Genomic DNA, 23,692 nt, shown 5'->3' on the forward strand with positions numbered 1-23,692 from the left:
AAAGGCCACAAGAGTGGTTTTGTTTGTCCATCATAACATTTTATGCATCGTTCTTATTGTAATCACTTTTTCTTTTAATAAAGCTTTCACTTATGTTATTAAATTCATCAATGAAATTGCTAACTTGCTATCCAAGTTCCCACTGCACAGGTAGCTCAATGCCAAAACGTTGGACTTGCGTTCATGAGTGCCCTGGTTCGAATCCTCGTCCATCCAGTCATCCATCCTGATATTGATTTCCCATGGTTCCCAAAATCACACTTATCATTCCAGGCAAATGCTGGTAAGTTTCCATATAGTAGGCCATGACCCATTCCTTCCTCAATTATCTGAAATGTATAGCATTTGTATGTTTCTAATGAACTGGTTGAAAAAAAAATGCAAAACAAAATAAATCAGTAAAAAATATTAAAAATCTTTCATTCTTTTGTGTACTGATTTGTGTAGCTACAGAAATGAGTTTGAGCTTTCATCCAAAATGACTGCTACTGGCAGTTTGCAAATTCTTTGGCTTTCATTTAAAAAAAAAGATTCATGTTTTTTTTTCATAAAATAGATTGAAATGGATTTCACAGTATTCCCTGATTGCCGAGCTGGGGGCTTGAATACCTATAAGCGTGGCTGTTACGAGAGCCTAGAAAATTCTTCCATAGCCTCCTAGATGCTCATTACTAATGCCCCCTTCCTGCCAAGTGGACTCCGTTTTTTCTGTAGTGAAAGATTTTTTCTACACTGGAACACATTTTTCTGTTGGGGTCTTCCCGGTAGTCTAACTTGCAGGCGTACTTAGTGCTGCAAATGGGAGCATGCACACATTTAATTTGAATATGTACAAGAGACAGACCAACACATCAAATGTAGGGAGGGTGTGCTCAGGGCACATCAAAATGATTTGATGTTATTTCTCCATTTCAACCTTCCTTTTGAGCATAACATTTCTGACCATAAATATTTTTTTTCTTGACACATACTGGTTCTTATCTCGTGGAATTGTAACATCTAACGAATGTTAGCCAAAATTCCCACCACTTTCCTTCCCCATTTTCTTTCAATTGATACAAGCCACTGTGGTCAAGAAGTCAGATTGTTTGCTGCTTGCCAAGATGATCCGGGTTTGATTCTTTGTAGGTTCGAACCTCGATTTTTTCATGGGTGCGAAATATTCCTTATGATTTATGATGTCTTTTGCTGGGTTTTCTCAGGTACTCCCATTTCTCCCATCTAAGTCATTCCACAATGTTCCGTTTTCATATCCTCATCTCTCATAGAGTCTAATGGCCACATTGTCGACGACATGTTAGTAATTTAATTATTTCCATTCATTCATTCATTCATTCATTCATTCATTCATTCATTCATTCATTCATTCATTTGGTAGATGTCTAAATAAAATCGTGTAAACATAGCTTTGTGTTTTAGAAACTTACCTAGCTTATGGCAAGTTGACTATCAAAAAGCTTAAAAAATCTTGTTTTACATAACTCAATCATAAAGTGTCCCATCAGATTTTTTTAAACTAAAATATGGTAAATTAAATGCTAGTATTAGGCTAGTAAATATGGTATTATTATATTTGATATGGTTTGAATGAACTTTTTTTTTGATTGTAGGATGCCTTGTGTAAAACAATGTTACTCTACCTTAAAATTTCTTGAAGCAAGGAAGTAATGTAAAATATTGCAGTAAACATGACGTACATAACAAACTAAATTAATGGTTGTATTTATTTGCAGCACATGGTTTCAATTGTAGTTGTCAGTAAGTAGCATGAGACACGTAAGTGCAGTAAAGTGTGTTACGTTGGCTGTGCAGGCGACGGCAATGGGAACGCCGCCAGCCACTCGGAAGAAGGTGCGAGTGGTACGGACAGTGAGTTGCCACTCGTGGCCCAGGCGGCTCCACCCACCGAACCACAGGAGGTGGTTTCCATTGAAATGAATTTGAACATCACGGATTCCGAAGTGGTGGTCATTGAGGACACCTCCCAGTGGGATTCTAACGCAGTCATCCTCAAGGTATTGGTCGCTTGTAGTTACTTGAGGGTTTTGGGATGTCTCTCTGCTCTGTTGCCAAAGCAATTTTTATTGTGATTTCTAGCTGAGTGATGGGAAATTTCTTCTAAATTCTTCGTGTGCAAGTGTGTGCTAGGCAGTGCAGAAAGTTTGTGTTTTTTTAAAGTGACACATTGGTCTGACAGGCTCCTGCCATGAAAATATATCCAGACCAGCTGTGTGTTAGAACTTTGTAGTAGCATTGTCTGTGTTCCGTGGTTGGCTGGGTTTATTTCAGCAGGTTGTGTCTGTCAGCACACCAATCACAGCCATCCAGCACCAAACCAAACAATGTTCAGAATGCTCCGACCAAGTAGGGCAATAATGGGGAGAAGGGAGAAGGTTTTGATTTATACTTTGATCTAACAGTCAATGACGAATTACGGAACCATTTTGAAATCAAAATGGTTTGGTTCCGTAATTCGTCATTGAATACAGTGGAGTCCCGCTTATACAAACTAATTGGGGACGAGTCCTGTTCATAATGAAAATGATATATTTTTGGATTAACCATATAATTACTTTAATGCAAGAAAGTGTATTAAAATAAATCTCTTTTAAGTATTAAGTAACCATGTAACACAGTCTGTAACACTTTTAAAAGCACAAAATCACTAAACTTATTAATAATTGGTTCAAAAACATAAAAATAATTTTTTAAATATAAATATTTAAGGTTTTTTTAAAATACTATTCATTCTGAATGTGTTTGGATTAGTGAACTCCATTGTTTAACTAATAAAGTCCTGCTATTCCGAACCCCGCTATTCCGAAAATCCGCCTATTCCGAACAGAGTTCAGTTTAACTTGAAAACAGGAGAAATGAAATTAAAAAGTCGTTCATGAAATATTTACATTTATTGTTATACAAAGAAGTTACATAGAGACATACATAGAGCCTAAGCTTGATGAAAACACCTGAAACCAAATCGGAATGAGAGCTGGTTACTTGCAGCACATGTCGGCTCCATTTACGTAAAAACTTCTATGGAATTATTTTTAATCACTGCTAAACACAAAAAAAAACTAAGTTACACACACTTAAGAAGTAAAGTCAGTGATTTTTTTCTGGCGAAGAGCACTGAAACGAATTGAAGATGCAATGTTCCTCCATCGCCGCATGAACATAACATCATTTTGTGTTGATGAAGCATGTTGTTCAATGTAACGTAAGGGGAGGTCAAGATCATTGGCCGTGTCTGTGTGTGATATGAGTTCAGTTTGAGCGTTCACCTCCTCCTCACTTTCCTCCGAGTTGATCTGAGCTGAAGAGCCCTGCACTATTGCTACAATTTCTTTGTCTCCGTACTCCTGGTAGCCATTGTCATGAACAACAGTCCACTACTCAACACAGCTTTCTTCTGCATCTTCACAGTCAGGGATTTTTATTGAATAGTGGAAGAAATTCACAGTCTGTTACTGGTGTAAAAGTTGTTTCAACAAATTCCAAAGTAGGCCAGATATTTTTCCATGATTTTTGTAATGCACCTTTAGTGGTGTTACCCCATGCTTCAGCCACACAGTAACTCAACATCTTTTATTGTAATTTTCTTAAGTTTTTGCAGGATTGCGAGTTCATTTTAATCATGTTCAAGTAAGGCGCGAAGCAGCATTTTTCTGTATTTTTGTTTAATGGCCTGCAACACACCCTGGTTCATAGGCTGAAGAAGTCGTTACATTGGGTGGCAGAAAAACTGCTTTGATATCTCCATAATTAAGTTTCCTTTCTTTTGGGTGGGATGGAGAATTGTCTATAAACAGCAGAGCACGATTAGGCAGTCCATTTTCTGTATTGATTGCAGTCACTTTAGGAACAAAATGATGCTCGAACCATTCCTTGAACAAGTCATGTTCCATACAACCTTTTTTTTATTCTTATAATACACAGGAGGTAAGTTGATGTTAATGTTTTTGAATGCTTGTGGTTTTGCTGATTTGCCTATTACCATCAGCAGAAGTTTGTTTGTTACCAAGACGTTGCTGCAAGCTAAGACAATTAGACATTGTTTGTCCATTTGAAACCCTGGAGCATATTTCTCTTCTTGCGAAGCAAGACATTTAGTAGGCAAAGCCTTAAAATTCAGTCTGGTTTCATCTTGGTTTAAACTTCTGCGATTAGCAGTTTGGGAAGAACAAGGTCTTTAAATTCATTTAGGTATGGCAGCTGCTTCGTTGTCAGCTGACAGCTTCTACTGGAAATCATGAGCCGTATAATTCTGTGCCTTTTCTTCCAACGACCAAAAAAACCAAAGCTACCTGAAAATGATGGGTCACCATCCATGAGCTTGTTTAGTTGAAGCACCTTTTCTTTTACCAAAGGACCAGAAATGGGGATTCCTTTCTGTCTTTCTTGAGTGAACTACAACAATAAGGCCTCGTCAAGTTTTTCATATGAAGACACAATCTCAAGGACTATGAACATAAATGAAAAAGGCACAGTGACTTGGTAAAGTAACTCACCACTCAACGGAACAGCTTTACAATAAATTTGCAATAAGTGCACACATTTCATGAAACTCCGCCAGAGTAAACACTGACCTAGATACCCCTAGACAGTGCTCAGTGCAGTGAGTCCTGTGTTTGGAACGCGAGAGGTAGAGGGATAAGTAGGGCGTCTGCACTATGAGTCGTCCTTCCCTTCTGGCTCTCACTGAATCTGTTCACGAGCCGATCAACGCTGTATAGAACTGACACTAGCAGATGTCCCCGCTCTTAATTTACGCCTTAACAAGTCAATGCATTGCTATTATTCACGAAATCCGCCTATTCCGAATTCCCGCTGAACCGAACAGTGTTCGGTCCCAATTAGTTCTGAATAGCGGGACTCTACTGTGTAAAAAAAGTAAGGTTTCTTGTTCCCCCTACCCGTTCATTCAGTAAGAACTCGCTGTTGATGAAAGGTTGTTGAGGTGAAGCGTGGTTGCAGAGCACGACGGTGGTGTCGTACCAGCCCCACGTGGCGGACAAGCCACTCTCCTGCAACCTGAACCACTGCGAGATGTTCTCCTGCGTGCTGGGCATGGAGGACGAGACGGCCCTGTCCATCATCGACCCGGTCACCGTCAACATGGAGGTGGCGCGCCGCCAGGGCGACGGCGACCGCGTCCTCGAGGCCAGTCACCGCGTCGCTATTATTCTTACACTAGGACAGTGAATATACCAAACTGAAAAATACAGTAGAACCCGTTTATAGTGAACCCGCCTATAATGAATTCCCGTATATTGTGAATTTCCGTCTCAGTCCCGGCAAAATGATGTGAGGTTAAGTATTAATTTATTGGATATAGCACACAACTTTTGTCAATGTTTATACGTTTTCCCGTGTACCACGAACAAATTTTGCCAACATAATGTACATTTATCTCCAATATTTTCATATAATTACAAGTTTTTTCACAAAACGTCTATTCTGGATCACATTGAAGTTTTTCTCCGCAATACGCTACTCGATTGTCCACTGTTCATATTATAAACAAGTCGTATTCGAGTGGCCTCGGTAGGCTACGTGTAGCCAAAAATGGTGATCAGTTTGGTGAAAATAAAAAATAGTTTTCCCTGCATAGTTAAAGTATGGGCGAAAGCGTGTATATTTAATATGTTATCAAAATTAAACATAAATTACCGCCACACAAATACGTGTGTACATTATAGCAGCAAATTTAATATTTTTACGTCTCATTTTTATCGTTCACGTTTCGGACATTTTGATCGAGTAAAGTTCGTAAGACTACCACTAGATAGAACTCTGTGGACTAAATGTTTTCATAGAAAGTGAGAAAATTTTGTTCCAGCTTTAGTAACTGCGATACTAAATGATACGTAGTGATCTTTGATGTGTCAGACTCGTTATTTTTCGTTTATTTACTTTTGACGGTAAAAAGAATTTCGTGTTATTAAGCTGCAAATGTGCTTCAATTAGAAATACATACATAAAAAAGGGCGAAAAACTCGGTAAAAAACGTAAGGCATTATCTGTGCAAGATAAACTGGACATTATTGAAAAGATAGACTCCAACCCCACTGTCCTGCACTGGTTAAAAACAAAGGAACTGGGAATTGCAACATACACATTATTAAACAAGCTGAACAATCTTCTTTCTCAAGCTGCGAATACGTCACAGAGTATTAAACGCCTGAAAGAAGGAAAATATGCCGATGTCGAAGAACCATTAATAGAAAGTTTGTACATGTGTAGTGCATTAAAAATAACATCTGCATTTGCTCATAAAACTGTTGCTTTGAGTATTTTCATTCGTTCTTGGCTTAGGCCTATGTGTAATTAAGATTTTGCTTTTGAGTATTTATTGCCAATATAAAAGTTTTCCCAGATATAAAGTTTCCCCTCTATAGTGAACATATAAACTACTCCCTTCAGATTCACTATAACAGGGTTCTACTGTAGTTTGATGAACAAAAATTTTTCCACCCCTTTAATTTTATAGTAACACTGTAAAACCTAAGGACACTTTTTTTCTTTTCTTGCCACTGGTCTTAATCATTCACATACAGAAATATATTTACTCTTACCCAAATTTGTCAGAATTAAAAAGTGCTAAACTGATCACTAAAAAAAACTCCAAACATGCGCAACAAAATTGTAATTTCCTTAAAACCACAATTTATCAAATAACAAAAGGCTTCAAAAGTAAAGATTTAAATGTTTACAAAGTGTCCAAAGAATTAATTTTCTTGATGTGAAAAACCCTTAGGAAACAAATGTATCACTAAAAGACTGACAAGGTTATCAAAAGGGAGTTAAAAGGGTTTATTTTGGAGAGAAAATGATATGCAGGTTCTGTACTTAAATCATTTCATATGTAATTTGCCAGTCCAACACTTAATTCAGTTCCTGTAATTCCAAAACGTTTTCCTTCTTATAATATAGAATATGACTTTACTCTGCAATCTCTCTGGTTACTGCTCAATATTCACCTCAGTTCTTTTCTGTTTCTGAAGAATCCTTTTCCTTAACACCAGGGCCGTAGCTAGGATTTTGTGAACAAGGGGTTCCATCATAATCATTATATAATTGTTTTATGATTATGTTTTCTTTAGAATTTAATTTCAAATGCAATTTGATTTTACCCTAAAATGTCAGGGAATATAAGATGCTTAGAACTCCATCATGTACGCATAGAAATTTAAGTATTTATTTTGTGTTAGGAAACAAAACATAACTTTTTATAATTTGGTTTTTATTTCATTGTTTTTAATACAGTGTTCTTATATTAATTGTTTTATGATTTTCTTAAAAAAAGTCATAAACACATATTTATAAATGTAATTAAATACATAAGACACACATCTAAAGTTTGTACGAAAGACATGGTTTACAGTAGCAAGTGTGTAAACTGGCATTAAATATAATTAGTTTGTAAAACAAATCCTGCCACTTCTGTGTATGAGGCATGTTGGCCTATAATGGGGAGGAAATACATTATTGTAGCCCACTAAGTATTACAGTATCATCATCATTATTAGAGATGGTGATTTAAATAATAACATTTAGCATTTTGAATTTGAAATTTAGCATTTTGTAGCATTTTTAAAAACAAGATTTAGCCAATTCTCTCATTTTACATTACTGAAGAAAAGTATATTTTTAAAAAGCATTAAATAATACACATATTAATTATTAACAACCACAGAAATAAAGATCTAGCACAACTACAAAGATAGCCTATCTTGGCAGATTTCCAAACAACTTTTTAGCACTTATGAGTGCAATAAATTGAATACTTAAAGTTACAATAAATATTTTTTAGCCGTGTTCATGGCCATAGTTGATGTAGAGTGCACAAAAAATGTTAATGAAACTCGTTTTTTCAATTAGGTATTTTTTTTTTCGTTTTTCTTTTTCCATTTTTGCCTTATTTTGGTTTTGGATCATGCCAGAAACCGTTGCTTGCCGTTTTACCGACTTTTTTTCTTCATCCGATTTCTCGGTGAATATTTTTTTTTGCAGCCTGATGTCCCTCAGATTTAATGTGCTTTTCAAGTACATATTTTTTTTTTCCACTCCAGACTGCGATTACATAAATTGCACATTAAAATATTCCTATCACTTTCGTAGAACTGTTCACTTTTGTATTCATTTATGCGATTGCGAATGAAAATTACGTTTCGTCCCATTTTTACCACGAGAAATAACAGTATACTACACATTCAGGAGTATGCGCATATTTGTAAACACACCACTTTCCACAGACTACACAAGAACGTGGCTTTCACGTGAAACACAGCCAGAAAATGGGACTTACAATTGTTAGCGCGGCGAAGCAGAGATGTCGCAATATAGTGGCCTAAAAACTTGTACTCTGCAAGATGACGGACACTCTTCCAGCTAGTTGTTCTTTGCTTTGTTTACAATCGCGAGACACGGATAGCCATTTTTCATTCAATATTTACGAACCATAGTGTTGTGAATGACGTGACAATAAGATACTTGTGCTGAGTACGCCATAAAATGATGGTTTCTTTTGATACTGAACTGAAACGAAATACAATTGGTAAATAAATTGTAGAGTGAAGACGAATCTACGTTTTTTTACCTTGATTTCGCATTTATCTCGGAATAGTCTAGATTTCACATTTTATAGCGGGAAAAATATAATTTAGCATATTTTCGCATCTATTTCGCGAAAACGAAAAATCACCATCCCTAATCATTATCATCATAATAATCATCATCAACATCGTCATTATTATAATCATAATTGTTATCATCATCATCATCATCATCATCATCATCATCATCACAATCATCATCATCATCATCATCACAATCATCATAATCCTCAACTGCTTTCAGCCAGGTCAGCAAAGACAAATGCCTATATCTTCCTCTGTCTACCATTCCTCCTCCTTCACTCTGTTCTCAATGTTTGTCCTCTCTTCAGCACTGCTTTAACTTTCTGCTCTTCCCTTACTAATCCTTTCAAAATAATCTCTTCATAATCTTATTTAGCTAAGTTGCTTTAATTTTCCCATTCTATCTGCACTTGCATTTTCCTCTCTGGAATCCTGGAAGGGAGGGTTCTGGACCCCACGGACGTCCCCCTGGCTACGTCCCGGCCGTGCGTGTGTCTGGGCAAGTAGACACGTACACAGGCCTGTGGTGAATCCATTAGCTCATGAGTTCAGACCAATCCTCTTACCATTTTCCCATGAAAAAATTTTTTTATCCAGTGTAAGGTTAGTCACAAGTAGGGACAAGATTTTGTGGTGTATTGTGATAGAACTAAAATAACAGCAAAAAGTATGTCAATGCACCATGTATGTATAACCAAAATGCCAGTTTAATACACCACATAGCACAACATGCTAGTTAAATCATGAAACTAAGCAGCGTTAAAACAAAATGTCATTAAAATCACAAAAATTTAATACTTTTATATTTGAAATTCAATGAATATAATTATTGATGTGACAACGTCTAATAAATAGAGTCAAGATTTTGTGGTGTTATTTTAAGACAAATTTCGGTGTAAAGAAATAAAGATTCGGTGTTATATGGTTTTATTTTTTTGCTCAAAATACCCACTGCAAAATTTTCTTGCTTTTCTGTACGACATGCAAATTTATTAAAACAAATATTAATAAACACTAAAACCTCATGATCTAATTACAATTAAGTTCATTTGCAAATTCATAAATTCAAACTTTTAAATAACTACTAAAAATTTCACGACTTAATTACAATCACATACACTACAAAATTACACAATTAAGCACTTCCAAAGTTATTATTAAGACGGTTTTATTGAAATGCTATCATAGTTGAATTTTCCGCATTTTCTGGAGTGAGACGTTGTCTTCTGTCACTAACTACCAGTGAGTACCTGTAAAATGAACGTTCTGCATCAACATTTGATGTTGGGAACCAGATAGCCCTTAAACTGGCTTGAGCAAATTCACTGTAGTCCCCTTTAAAGGAGCAAAGTACCTTTACAACATCAATTTGGCTTGTTTCTGTCAATGAAAGTTCATCCTCAATTATTTTTTTGAAAGCAACATAGCCATGTATGAATGTATCAATGGGAAGATGGGAATCAGAAGGAAAGTTATGCAGAGACTTCTGTAGGTTTGCATCTTCTATGCTAACCCTACTCACATTTCTTGGGTTGAACCGCAAATTAATGGCATTAAAGACTCTTAGACAAGGGTGTCGTTTAACAGATGAGTTTTGCCTCAAACGCTTATGTTTCTCACTCGCGACATGTTTCACAAGCGTATCGCGTCTCTCGTAGTCTAGCCTGCAGTTACTGAATTTGCACATTAAAATGTTATCACTGATATAAAATCCTTCACTGGAAAATTCTTTCGATCGGTCACTGGCAGAAACCTTAGTTTTAGGCATTATCAAAAAAAATTTAATCACGTAGGAAGAATTTAACCTCTCAATACGCAAAAACTTGCCGTGCTGGAAAGATCAAAACAATGGAGAATAGATGCGAATACAAAGGCATACCAAATACCAACATACGTACGTGAAAATTAATACCGACATAAACATGTACTATTTATTATTTACAATCGTTACGTTAAGCAGGGTTAATTTTATTTTCGTAGCCTACATACTTTATTTTAAATAAACAGTAAAAGCAATGAGCTTTAGTGTGTAATATTTTAATGATTAAAAACGTAATCTTAGAAAAACATATTTTGGACGTTTGTTATTTTTGTATTTACAGAAAGTGAACGGTGGCCATTGTATCATAGTTATCAACATCTTAAATTATTATGGTACACAAGATTACCGTTTAAAGAAAATATTACGTTAATTCCGAGACTTCATTTTAAAATCTATAATGAATCACTGTCGCATATAATATATATGGCTGCTAGTTACTGTAAGAAATATTTGATTGTGCTGAAGGTAGTGAATTGTCCTTACAGAATGGAAAAAAAAAACGTAAATAATCAGGATAGACGAACTTTCGTGACATATCGCGGATTTCGCACAATTTCGTTTTATTTCGTGTTTTCAAGCGGTTTTCGGTGTTATTTCGTTTTATCGCGCATTACCATATAATCGTGGCTCTACTAATAAATCAATGAACGCCGGCTGCACGCACGAAAAAGTGTCCCACTACGGATGTGTCCTGTTTGCTCTTTGTACGCATGCGTGGCATCTCTCTTCGACTTGATTGGAACAACTATCGATTTGATTTTCAATCATATTTTCGTCGTTTGAATTATTAATATTATGTAATTTAACGATCTTCCACCGATTTTCAGCACAATCGGTACGGTTATTTAAAAGTAATGTTGAAATGTTGAATATTCAAATACATTTTGAACCAACAATGGTGTTTTACAGTTACACATAATAATTCAAATTACACCCGGGATCTTTGCACAATGTTTTAAAAAATTTTGTAACACATTATAAATAAGTTTGGTGTATTTGGGATGCGTATTTGTTATAAAATTGTGTTATAAAAACAAAATAATATTATTTCACTACCGTGAACAAAATTTATATAAATATGTATATCCCACCTGAAACTATTACTTTTCAAGTATTGCCTCGTGGTTGAGCGGTCAGTGTCGCTAACTTTCAATCCAAAGGGTATCGGTTCGAATCCCGGCAGCTGCAAAATCTTTTTGTTGTACTTGTAAAAATAAATATGGCACATGCAACATTTCAAAAGTAATAAATATATTTGAATTAATGAATGCAAATAAAAGTAAATTTATTAATTAAATTGTACATTTCATTTCACTCCTTTGTATCCATACAAAATAGAGATAATTCAATAAAAATGATTCAATTTTATTCATAAAATTATGCATAGGTAGATTTTATTATACAAAAGATAGAAAAATTAAAACAAATGTCTTCCTCAAAGAATATAATATTTTTAATGCCTAAATGGTTTGGTTGCAAAAACCTATTATGGCTCAGTCTCAGGCCGAATATTATATTTCCTTTTCTTCTGGATCAATCATTTCATCAATGTTTTGTTATGAAGTTGTCACGTTAAACTATCGTCCGTAAACCGACTTTACAGACAACCAATTTTTTTTAGGATGAAATTCGTTCCATAAGCATATGGTTACTAAACTAAATTTCTTTGTGTTATTGTACATTTCGTATTGAATCAGATTTTAGTGTTGTTTGGACCTTTACAATACACGAAACATCTTGCTGATTTATGATTATTATTAATTATTAGTATCATTATTATTTCAAATAAATATTCCTTAAACCAGTTTATTTCAGAATTTTTGTTTGTTAATATTTAGCATATCAACTTAACAGTATTTTGATTAAATAATAAATATATAACAATTTCTGATGCACATAATGAATAGCATATCTTTTTTAAATATATATAACTTTAAAAATTATAGCATTAACTCTGTAACCCCTGTTTTAATAGTAAAATTTGTCTAAAAATAAAACTACAAACTCCCTTCTCTAGTCTAATGGAAGGGGGAGAGGGTCTTGTACCTCGCAAGTTCCCAGCCGTCTCCCTGTTTGATGCACCACTGACACAGACATTTAGAGGCACTGTGACACACAGATGTTGATACACACACACATGCATGTATGCATGTACACACACACAAGAATGTGCATACACACATTCACACTCACGCATACGCACTAACTGCTAATTAAATTAGTATATAATACTTGAAATGCTGAATTTTAATCATCAAAGGGGTAGTGGTTAAAGCTTAGCAGCTGTCCCTCTTAGCTACATATTTTGTCACATTTTGTAATACCCTCACTTCCTGTGTGAAGTGTTGCAAAATGGTGTTTCCTAAATTGTTGTAAGAAAACATATTGATTAATTTGGTGTTATATTCTGTAATAAATAGCCTTTAGCCACAAATTATTAGAACCAAAATATATTCCATATGCATTCAGGGTGATAAGAGTATCAACTTGTAAATTTTTTTATTATGCTCTAAAACTGATTACCGTTTTGTCATTTTCTTAATTTAATTTTATTTTTTTTGTAGGTCCAAATGCAGCATTTGAGTGTTCGCTTGTCGTACCACGACATGCGAATGTTTGTCCAGATTATGAACAGTCTGTCGAAACAGACGTCTTGGCTACAGAGACAGGACTCGCAACAGGAGACGAGACCAACAAACATCCAGCGTAAGTTGATGACTTCCTTATCCCTTACCCCTTACCCCTTACCCCTTACTCTTTATCCCAAAGCCCTTACTCTTTTATTTCTTATGAATTCAGCTCAAATTAGTTTTGTTCTCACATAATGAAATTTACAACTTGATTTTAGTTTCAACAGGGTTTTATTCTAAAGTTAAATAATTAATAAATTAGCTAGATTGGGTGTTATTACCTCTAAGTACAAACAAAATAAAATTGTATTTACCATTTATGTTCGGAAATCATGTTTGTATGAAATAGTTCTTCCTCCCCCACACATTTTTGGGAATGAAATTGAAGAAATATAGGGCACCTAGCCAAGCATACAGGACAGTTAGGTACTCTTACCTATAAGAGGGGTACATCGTGTTTCACATTGTTACTTCACAATGCTAAACACTGTTAAACTTGTAAACTTTTTGAGTGGCTTAACTTTAAATAAATATAGTTTAAAAAACTAAAGAAACATGCTTTTAAAGATTATCAAACTAAAAAGTAAAAAATAATTTTAAAATTAAATTTATGACAATAGTATATAAGCAATACTAGTATAAATGAGAAAAAAGCTTGAGGCGCTTTGTGCCATATTTTTTGAATATTAAGCGCCCCATGCTTTTTTCTCATTTATACTAGTATTGCTTATATACTATTGTCATAAATTTAATTTTAAAATTACTTTTTACTTTTTAGTTTGATAATCTTTAAAAGCATGTTTCTTTAGTTTTTTAAACTATATTTATTTTTAACTTTTTAGTTTGATATTCTTTAAAAGCATGTTTTTTAGTTTTTTAAACTATATTTATTTTTAACTTTTTAGTTTGATATTTTTTAAAAGCATGTTTTTTTAGTTTTTTAAACTATATTTATGTATAATTATCATAGGGAAATGAGTTACCGACACTACCTATTACCATCTGAGATAACTATTTGGAGTTGCAACGTCACAAAGAAATGGTAAAGTCTCTACGAATCATTTGCAGTTAGATGTATGGATATAATATTAGAATTTACCGGGGAAAAAAAAACATTTTTTTTTTCGGCGTTGCCGGGAGTAGAACCCACGATCGCTGAATCCGAAAGCTGACGTCACAGAAGTCGCGCGCCTTAGACCGCTCGGCTAACGAACGTAATGAAATGGGTGGGACATTTTACTGTGATGAGTCACTCACTCTTAGTCGAAAGAGTTACAGACGGACAGACAAACATACAGGTGAAGCTAATACAAAGCATGTAAAAAAAAGAAGCACACTTTGCCAAAGTTACATTTTTTATATTTTTGTGACTTCCTAGTTAAGAGATTTAAGTCAATAAGAGACTACTATATAGGTTTTAAGGCAATGTTATTGACTGCTTTATTATGTATTGTAAATTTATTTCTGAAAAATTAAAATTTCACTCCTTTTTCAAAATACATTTTTGAGAAGTTTAACAGGCTAGGTAAATTTAAATAAATGTTTTTCTTGGAAATTCAAACCATATCATGGAGTAGCTAGTAGCACTGCCTTCAAACCTTATAAGTTTCAGTTACAGTATCCATTTAATTCTGACTGATACATCACAAATATGTTAAGACATAACTTTGACACCTAATTATGCAATGTGTGTGCATTATAGATATATTTTTTAACCTGTCAAAGTTAAGACATACAAAATGTTTATAAGTTTACCAGTGTTTAACATAATTGTAAAGGAATGACTTGAAATAGGATGTACCACCTTAAAGTTTGGACCATATTGGAGAATGAACCACATGCATGAAAATATTTTTCAATATATTTTTACTGTAATTGTAATAGAGTTTCTGTTTTGTACTTAAAATTTTTAATTGTACATACTTTACTTATTAAAGTACAGTTAAATACTCATAGACAGGTTATGTTCCGGGAAAGTGTGTGTTTTGTGAAATGTCCTTTACTCAAATCCTTTCATAAGAAACTATGTTGAGTCCAGAGTTATGTTCCTGAGTCTTATAAACATGTCTACATCTGGCAGTATATCTCAAAAACAGCACGGCATTACTATTAGGCCAAACATGCTTAGGATAAAAGTTGTTTGCAACAGTTCTAAATTATATTTTGAAGTAGAAACTAGGAACTTCTTAAAATAATTTTTTTTTCTGTATTTTAACACTTTTAAGCACGATTCTCGTGTGCAATACAAGTGCAGTGTTTAAAACTGTCAATTGACACTCATATAGTATATTCTATACTAGACAATACTATACATATACTATTTTCTTTCATATGAAATATGTTTATTCACATACCGTATTTACTCGCGTAAAGGCCCCGCCCGCGTATACGCCCCCCCTCCTTTTTTTGTAAACATTTTTGAGAAAAAATTTAAAAACTTGTTTTTCTGGGTTTATCTGAGGGCAGGACAGCTTGGCATGCATCAAACAGCAAGCCATGTATTGTGAGCGGCGGGAGGTGATTTTGTAAGCGGCCGTGATACAGAGACTGCTATTATAGTTTGTACGTTCTCAGTAGGACCGTCGTGAGGCATGCCAGACGTAAGCAGTTAGTCTATCTCAAACGACATGAAGGTAAAGAAAGCTGGACTCGCGGGCTTGTGTTGATGTGCAGTGTTGACGGAGTAGAAGAGGGGAAGAAGAGGGGAAGTGAAGGAGGAAGGGAAGTGGGTGGAGCAGGTACCTACACTCCTTTGTCTGGTTGGCTGGCTAGCTGGCAGGAGGGAGGTTAAGCCACGCCTCTGCCTCTCCCCCCCCGCTGAAGTGCTGCCCCTCCTCCCTCCGGACTAGCTGCCACTTTCTCCCTCCTGCCGCGTCGCTGCTTCCATTTATTTTTTCCTCCAAATTTGCGTATAAGCCCCCACCCCTTTTTTGGAGTCAAAAATTTGGAAAAATAGGGGGGCCTTTACGCGAGTAAATACGGTATTGCCAATTTTTCTGATATGTATTTTCTAATATTTAAGACTATGAAAATTAATTTTAAAAACAAACAACAATTAGCCTTGTTAAGCAGTGTATAATTTGGTAGTCTTGAAAGTGTGGACAGTGTTTCTTTGTGCATGGTGTGTTGGCAGACCAAGTCGACAAACTCTCTGCCCTGGGCTTCCATCCGGACGACTGTGCAGTCGCTCTCCAGAGATGCGAAGGCCAGTTGGACGACGCTGCTCTGTGGTTGACCCAGCATGTGAATGCCAGTGGCACGCACCAGGGATGCAGCTCGGAGGAGAACACGTCCACGCTGTCCTTTGATGTCATAGAGGTATCATCAATCACTGTATTAAAAATACTTATCTGTTTGCTGAGAGGTATAATATTTTATAACTCTCATTCTAATCAAATGTGGTTGGGCGATAATGCAGGAGGATAATAGATATGGCTCTGAATAACCATGATAAATTTTTATTATTAATTAGTTTTCTTTAAATTTACATTTCTCACTGAATGTAGTGCTAAATGAAAACTCTCCATATAAACAAATCCTGAAAATTTCGGGAAATTTTTTCCTGCCTGGTGAAGTGGTGATTCTAAAACTTCACTGAATTTCGGGAACCCACACAGAGCTAATATTTTCCCCTGTCAGATGCATCTGTTTTGTCATCCCTGAAGTGCAGAGGATATGTTGCTGTGGTGTTGCATCTGTTTTGTTATCCCTGGAGTGCCGAGGATATGTTGTTGTGGTGTTGCATCTGTTTTTTTATCCCTGAAGTGCAAAGGAAATTATGGCGTGGTGTTGCGTGGCGCAGGTGCACATAGGCTGCCTGAGCGTGTGTGTGATCGACGACTGCCGAGATGCGGATGTGCCTCTGATCGAGCTCTCCCTGTACGATCTGCTGCTGCGGCGAGAGCTGCGGAACGGCATCGGCATGGCCCAGTGCATGTTCTCCAGCGACTACTACAACCGCATGCTGTCCGGGTGGGAGCCTTTCACGGAGCCCTGGAGGTACGTCTGACTTCACGCCTCTTGGCCTCCGTAGGGCTGGGTGACACTGGTACAGCAGATGGCATCTCCAGGTGATGACGATGTTCTTGTATGGAGTGTGTTCTCTATCGTAGAAGATGATTAGAAAAATAAACTTCTGCGTCGAGCTACTTACCGAGGAAAAAAGTTCTGGGTAGCCTGTATTTTGGGCTACAGCCACAAGGGGTTTGTTTCATGAATTTCCATCGCTCTGAATGGTAATTTTGTGTATGAAATATATAAAATATTTAACAAAGTTTATGTTGCTTTATTTTTTTACGCGAATTTGATGACTGTCTTACTTGACGGTCAGGCGGCCAGGCCAGAATAATTGCGACACCAAAAACACGTACTTTGTAGAAACTATAAATGTTAGGCAAATAATTAAAATTGCATTTATATAAATCATTACGGCATCACAAAATATATACCTCATATTATTGATATAAATAAATAAATAAATAAATAAATAAATAAATAAATAATAATTTACGTTTGCCAGACACTTGGAGCCTACTTTAATGGCTTTTGAATGTTACTTTAGTTATCATAGGTCTTATTCATAATTATTAATATGCACTTAATAAAATAAGATATGATTTATAATATGATTATTATTTATTTAATGCACCTGTAAATTTAACATCATTTTATTACATCTATGTATTGGAGCTCCCTTATGTAGCATAACATTAATTATAATATATAAATCCACATAACAAACTTGGCATAACAATAATGTGCATAACATTTGGTTGGCACAAGAACATTTTTACTCATTAGTCACTCTTTAATCTTTTATTGGACTATTGCATGACCAAAGGCTACTCTACTAAAATATATTTACTTCAACTCTGTAGTTTTCATAGTTTATGAGTATTAAGCGGTGTGGAATCCTTAGCCAATGATTTATTACTTTCATGTGCCTGTCAAATATTCTTTCGTGACCTTTAGGGGTGACTGGTTGAACTCTGTCAGCCTATTATTTTGATAGGCTTTGGCCATCAGGTAAGTTTTCATATAATCAAATTACATATATGTATGTATGACAGTGTTTAGTTCGAGTTTCATACAAATATGCTTTGTTTATATTAATTATATTATGTGCAAAATAAAATTTATGTAAAATTTTTATAAAAATATTATTTTAGTTATAAAACTAACTAAATTACAATATTTGAGCATATAATGGGTGTAGAAAATTAGTATGGCATTCATAAGAAAATTTGAGCTTTATTTACAATGCAGAAGACAGTATTTTTCTTCCCTGCTTAGTAGTTTTATGTTAGGCAATAATAATGTCTCGGAGTGTCTGCAAAACTATGTGTAAAGTGGCCTTAAAGACTGCAAAAATTATTGGTTCTTTTTATTGAGTGTTTGGGTGCTAACAAAAAAATTATGACACCAAACAGCCACAAACTTAGCCCAACTTTCACAGCCAATGGCTCAACTTGACTCCATATCAACATCAGAATCATCAGAGAACATATCCATGTAGAGCATATCCACATCCATTACTTAAGAGCTTCCTACATTCCCCATAGCTTCTCGTGAGGTAGATGGCTGTGGCTTGCTCGAGTACAAATTTCGCGCCTCGTTCAGAGGCTTGTTTTGCCCCACTGGCTCATTTTTCGTTGCTACCTTTTACCTCATTCGATACCTACAACACTTCTTTGCATTTGAAATTTTTCTGCTCTGGCTATTTCACTTGTTTTCTTTCTTTTCTCCAACATAACTTGTTTTTGTGTAGGCATTTTGTGATTAATAGCTCAAAAACCAAATTTAATAACTGAATAGTTATTCCACTCAACTAGCACCAATCAGTGTTCACTCCAGAGCAACTTAAAGTTTAAATCATGCCAATCAGTCTATTACTTTTGGAGGTACAGCTCTCACTGTCTTCAATTCGACGCTCCCCACCAACGCTCATTACGTCATCACTGCAAATGTTAACCGGGTGAGTCATGCATAACGACCACGAGCGAATTCTGCTCTACTAAGAAACATTTACTTCAACTCTGTAGCTTTCATAGTTTACTATTTTTGAGCAGTGTTGAAATCCTCAGTCGAAGTGACACCGAACCCGAGATTAAAGACATTCATATTCCTGTCAGAAATTCATGTCAAAAAAAAAGTAAGATACGGTACTTTAACAGTGAATATTTACTCAAAGTAACACTGAAAAACAGCATTTAACTCGTCAGCTGTAAACACACTCTAACATGACTTTGTTGACAATTTTTTTATACTCGTGTACATCGCAGTCATCAGACAGCTTGCTTGCAACAAAGTTGGAGCAGTTATTTCAGGTTGTTGCCTTATGTCTGACTGTGGCATCATGCCGCGTCTGATCCTGTGTGCATTGCTGTTATATAACTACATGGCAGTCAACTACCTACATAGATATTATCTGACAAAGTGTTGTGTCGTGCCCCATTTTGTGTGCACCTGGCCTGAGGCTACGAAAACCTAGTCCCATTTTATGGTAGTGTTGTAAGTTTTGCTCACGTTAATTTGGCTTTATGTAAATGGTTAATTCTGCAAATAATTTTATAAACAACACTGGCTTCGGACATATTTTGCAGTTTTTTTCGTTGTTAAGATTTGTATTAATTACATTGAAAGATAGAAAATTCTTGTCGATTGAATCAACAAAATTTATGTATGTTTCTGCATTTCTCTTGTTTGTACTCACAAGTTTGCATGTATTCTGTTTACCACATTTACTATTCGTCTTGGTTAAAATATTTCTTGCTATTGTAATTTTTTTTAGGTCTAAACTGGTTGGAGGAAAACATTGAATCTTCCTGCAGATGATAAAAAAAAAATACTTAATAACACAGTACACTTGTCATTAAAGTTTTTGTAAGTAGCAAACACAATACATATATGTGACTTGAAATTTTTTCCTTAGTGTTGAGAAGTGTCACGAATGAATCTCTCACAATGTTGGTGGGTGCTGTGTGCTCGGGCAGGTGTGAGGTGGAGTGGAGGAATGACGTGCAGGCGGAGGGAAAGAACAGGACACAGCTGTCGTTAACTGCTCAGGACATCCTGAACGTGAACATTACCAGCACCTTGGTCGACCTGTACAAGAACGTGAAGGAGAACTGGACACAGGACAGCCTCTCCTACAGAGACAGGTGCGTAATGGGCAAAGTGGTATATCTTATTCTGTATTGTTCTGAGTTTACACTATAAGTTATTTATAACCTTATAGATTCATTTTATATACATTAGAACCCCGATTTTACATATGCTCACGGTTCCAAAAATTGCATTCGTCGGTGACCCATTTTCACATATTTTTGTTTTAGATTTTGAACCAAATAAATCTTGTTTTATTTGTGTGTATTTGGTCTTAATAAATAAATACCGTTAAATATTAAATAATTTCGTGCAACGAAAAAAAAAACCTCCGGCCGCAGCGTGTCAACATGCATGCATGCTGGCCTTCTCTGTGCTGCGGCCGGTCTCTGATGCTTGCTTCTCTCCTGCAGCAAACATTAAAAAAAATATCTACTGTAGGTTACAGTGTATCATGTGGTGTAATATTGACCACCTTTCACTCATACTGTTATTCCTACGATCGCGTGAATAGTGATGTCTTCCAGTTGTGAATAACATGTGGAATGTTAATAGTACATACTATTAACTGCTTGTATTTATTAATAGGCCTGCAAATTTTAACATTTATCACATAAAATAGACAAGCAAACCATGCATTAGACCTGCTTTCTCTGCTTATTTTGCAACCACTGATATTTTTCTTCTCTCCTCCTTTTTAATTCTGCATAAAGACACACCATTATACAATATTTACTGGAGAGATAGGTGAAAGAACAACAGAAGTAATACTGGTTAGACAAGACTTTCCCATGGTCATGTTGATAAGCTGCAAGAATTTCATGCCTTGCATTTCTACGAGCTTCCTCTATCAGTTTTATAAGTTAATCTTTAACAGCTCGCAGTAATGTTTACTTACACATATTGATTACCAGAATCGAGGAGAACAGTGTACACCGACACTTTTCATAAAAGTGATCATAGGCATTTGTGGTTAAGAAAAAAACTGTGCTGTAACGACAAACAAATCCATTAAAACATATTGTACATTTTAGTGCGAGAAACACTGAATTTTTGAAAGCCATTGGGAATTATTTATTTGTCTAGCAAGTTGAAAAAAAAGCACTTGGTGCCCACAAACAGCATCACTTATACCATTTTTGAGCTCTGTTTACCAGTGAACGTCCCTAGCGGATGTGAGGAATGGGACATGTATTTTAAATAACTATGGGAAGCTGGCGATTTGTCGTAGAGAAAATAATTCGCTACTCCATTGCTTTTCCTTCCTTTCTCATGTTGCAAAGGGTTGCAGATGCTATGCGTCACACGCCGTAAATGTTGGAATGCAGAGTATAGTTCATTTGTGGTAAAATAAATAATTTTATAGCCCTGCCAAATTTGCCATCCAATAAATTTCAAAGTTTGTGATTTTCCAGCAGAAATACTTCTGCGTAACTAATAAAGAAAGTGTCCCTAGTCCAGGTTTTTTTTAAGTGAAACTTCCTTACGAAGGATAACCTATTTTCAAGTGTTAACAAAAATTTTGATTGCATGAGGTGAAATAGCTAGGTATGTTGTAGAGCAGGTTTCGGCAACGTGTCGATCACGATCTACTGGTAGATCACGAGACAATATTTAGTAGATCACGAGCGTTATTGAAAATTCACGAATTTTTCCACCCACTACGAACCACTGCAAGTCTTAAATTAAATTTAAACATTAAGAATATAAGAAATTCTTCGTTAGCTTATTGAGGAACAATTTAACAAAACACTTCATTCGCGAATGATACCGGTCATTTACAAATATTTTTGAGTAGGTATAAAGCTGTCGCCGCCAGTAGCCTACAATAAAAAAATGTGTTATTTTGCATAACAATTTTTGTTATGTAACGAAAATATAAACAAACACGATACTCAGTTCAGCAGTGTAGCCACCTTGATCTCATCTTATAGCATGATGTGGGGCTACATTTTGATGTTTTCTACACGCTAACAGAAAGGAAATTATAGTAGCAGAAAATGTATTGAAAGCGAAATAAGAAATAAATATTGCGTTTAGGAAGTTATAATAAACTCATTTTCCGAATTATATATTTTCATGCAACATACTTAGAGAATTTTTGTGGGTACCTACATATATGTTGGCAATCCTGCTAGAATAAAAACGTAGTTTAAAAGTTTCCTTGTTTATAACGGTTAATAACTTGAAAACCATCATGTATGTAACTAAAATAATGGCTTTATTCGAGATGTTTATTTAACGAATGCCTTTTAAAAATACACAGCCACAGTTTATGCATACGTGTATGACGAACCGATGTTAAAAAATAAACGGGTTTGTTTTTTGTAAAACCAGAGTCGTCTTGTGTAGAGGTGTAAAAGTAACGAAAAAAAAGTGTACCCGTATGTATTCGTTACTATAAAAATTAATACTCGTTACTTTCGTATCGTTACGTTACTCGTTACTTCTGATACCGCATAACATGCTATGTTGTGTTATAGCAACGAATCGAGTCGTATTGCGTACGCGTACAGTATGACGTCGCGTAAATAATAATAAATTGAATATAAACATATAACAATATTTGATAATTAACAGCTTTAGTTAAACAAGAAACAATTAAATTTCATTAGAGCGGCTTTATTATAATATCTCTTTTAAGATAAGAACAAAAAAACGTGAAAACACGCGATAGTAAAAAACAAAAACATACATATTTATAATATGTAAAAACTACTTTCTTACGCTGTTTCTGTTACAATCTCAAACTTTGTCTACACACACAATACCTTTAATAAAAAGTAAAAAACTTGGACGACGAATTTCCAAATTATACTTTACTTAATAAATAAACATCGTTCTTTGTAACGAATAAGCGCGCGCATGCGTAAAACATACGAAAAATGCGAGTAACGAAATGCAGCCGTGTGTAACGTTTCGTTAGTCGGTACTAGATGGCGCAACCGTTACTCAGTACCGAATACATACGGTTTGCTACAGCTCTAGTCTTGTGATGACACCTCTTATCCCTGATCGTATTCACAGCCGTTGATTTATAACGCCAAATGCTCTAAACAGGACACAACTGCGTGTAAATATTGTTTTCTGATATTCACGTGACGATTGTTGGCCGTGCAACAACGTTCACTATTACATTTATTTTAAGCCCGCATTTCTTAATTATTGACTGTGGTGTGATAAGTTAATCACTTGTGATGAGTGCACCAAAGAAACAAAAGACTTACAAATTCCATGCAGAATGGGAGCATGACTTTTTTGTCACTGGAACAACCTGCAAATGCATTTGTTTACTGTGCAAAGTAAATATTGCATTCGTGGAAAAGAGTAATGTACAAAGACATTTTGAAACAGTACATTCAGTATAAATAAAGAGTTTCTCCCGAACTCAGAACTGAGGCGAGAGAAAATTAAGAAACTGAAAAATATGTTGTCATTACAACAACACATGTTTACGAAAGTGACAGATAAGGGCACAGCAGCCACAAGTGCTT

The 23,692-nt window shown here is 35.4% G+C and overlaps 1 protein-coding gene across 1 annotated transcript in view; it reads left to right on the plus strand.

The window, feature by feature from the left end:
* LOC134536562 (intermembrane lipid transfer protein Vps13D) overlaps positions 1–23,692 on the plus strand; it is a 416,290-nt gene that overhangs the window by 149,573 nt on the left and 243,025 nt on the right. Inside the window, exons 36-41 of the mRNA XM_063376313.1 lie at positions 1,813–2,015; positions 4,978–5,163; positions 13,029–13,170; positions 16,228–16,412; positions 16,897–17,093; positions 20,087–20,254. Coding sequence (XP_063232383.1) covers positions 1,813–2,015; positions 4,978–5,163; positions 13,029–13,170; positions 16,228–16,412; positions 16,897–17,093; positions 20,087–20,254 — 1,081 coding nt within the window. The remainder of the gene's footprint in view (positions 1–1,812; positions 2,016–4,977; positions 5,164–13,028; positions 13,171–16,227; positions 16,413–16,896; positions 17,094–20,086; positions 20,255–23,692) is intronic.

This window comes from Bacillus rossius, chromosome 11 (assembly GCF_032445375.1).
Source record: "Bacillus rossius redtenbacheri isolate Brsri chromosome 11, Brsri_v3, whole genome shotgun sequence".
NCBI classification, from domain to species: Eukaryota; Metazoa; Arthropoda; class Insecta; order Phasmatodea; family Bacillidae; genus Bacillus; species Bacillus rossius.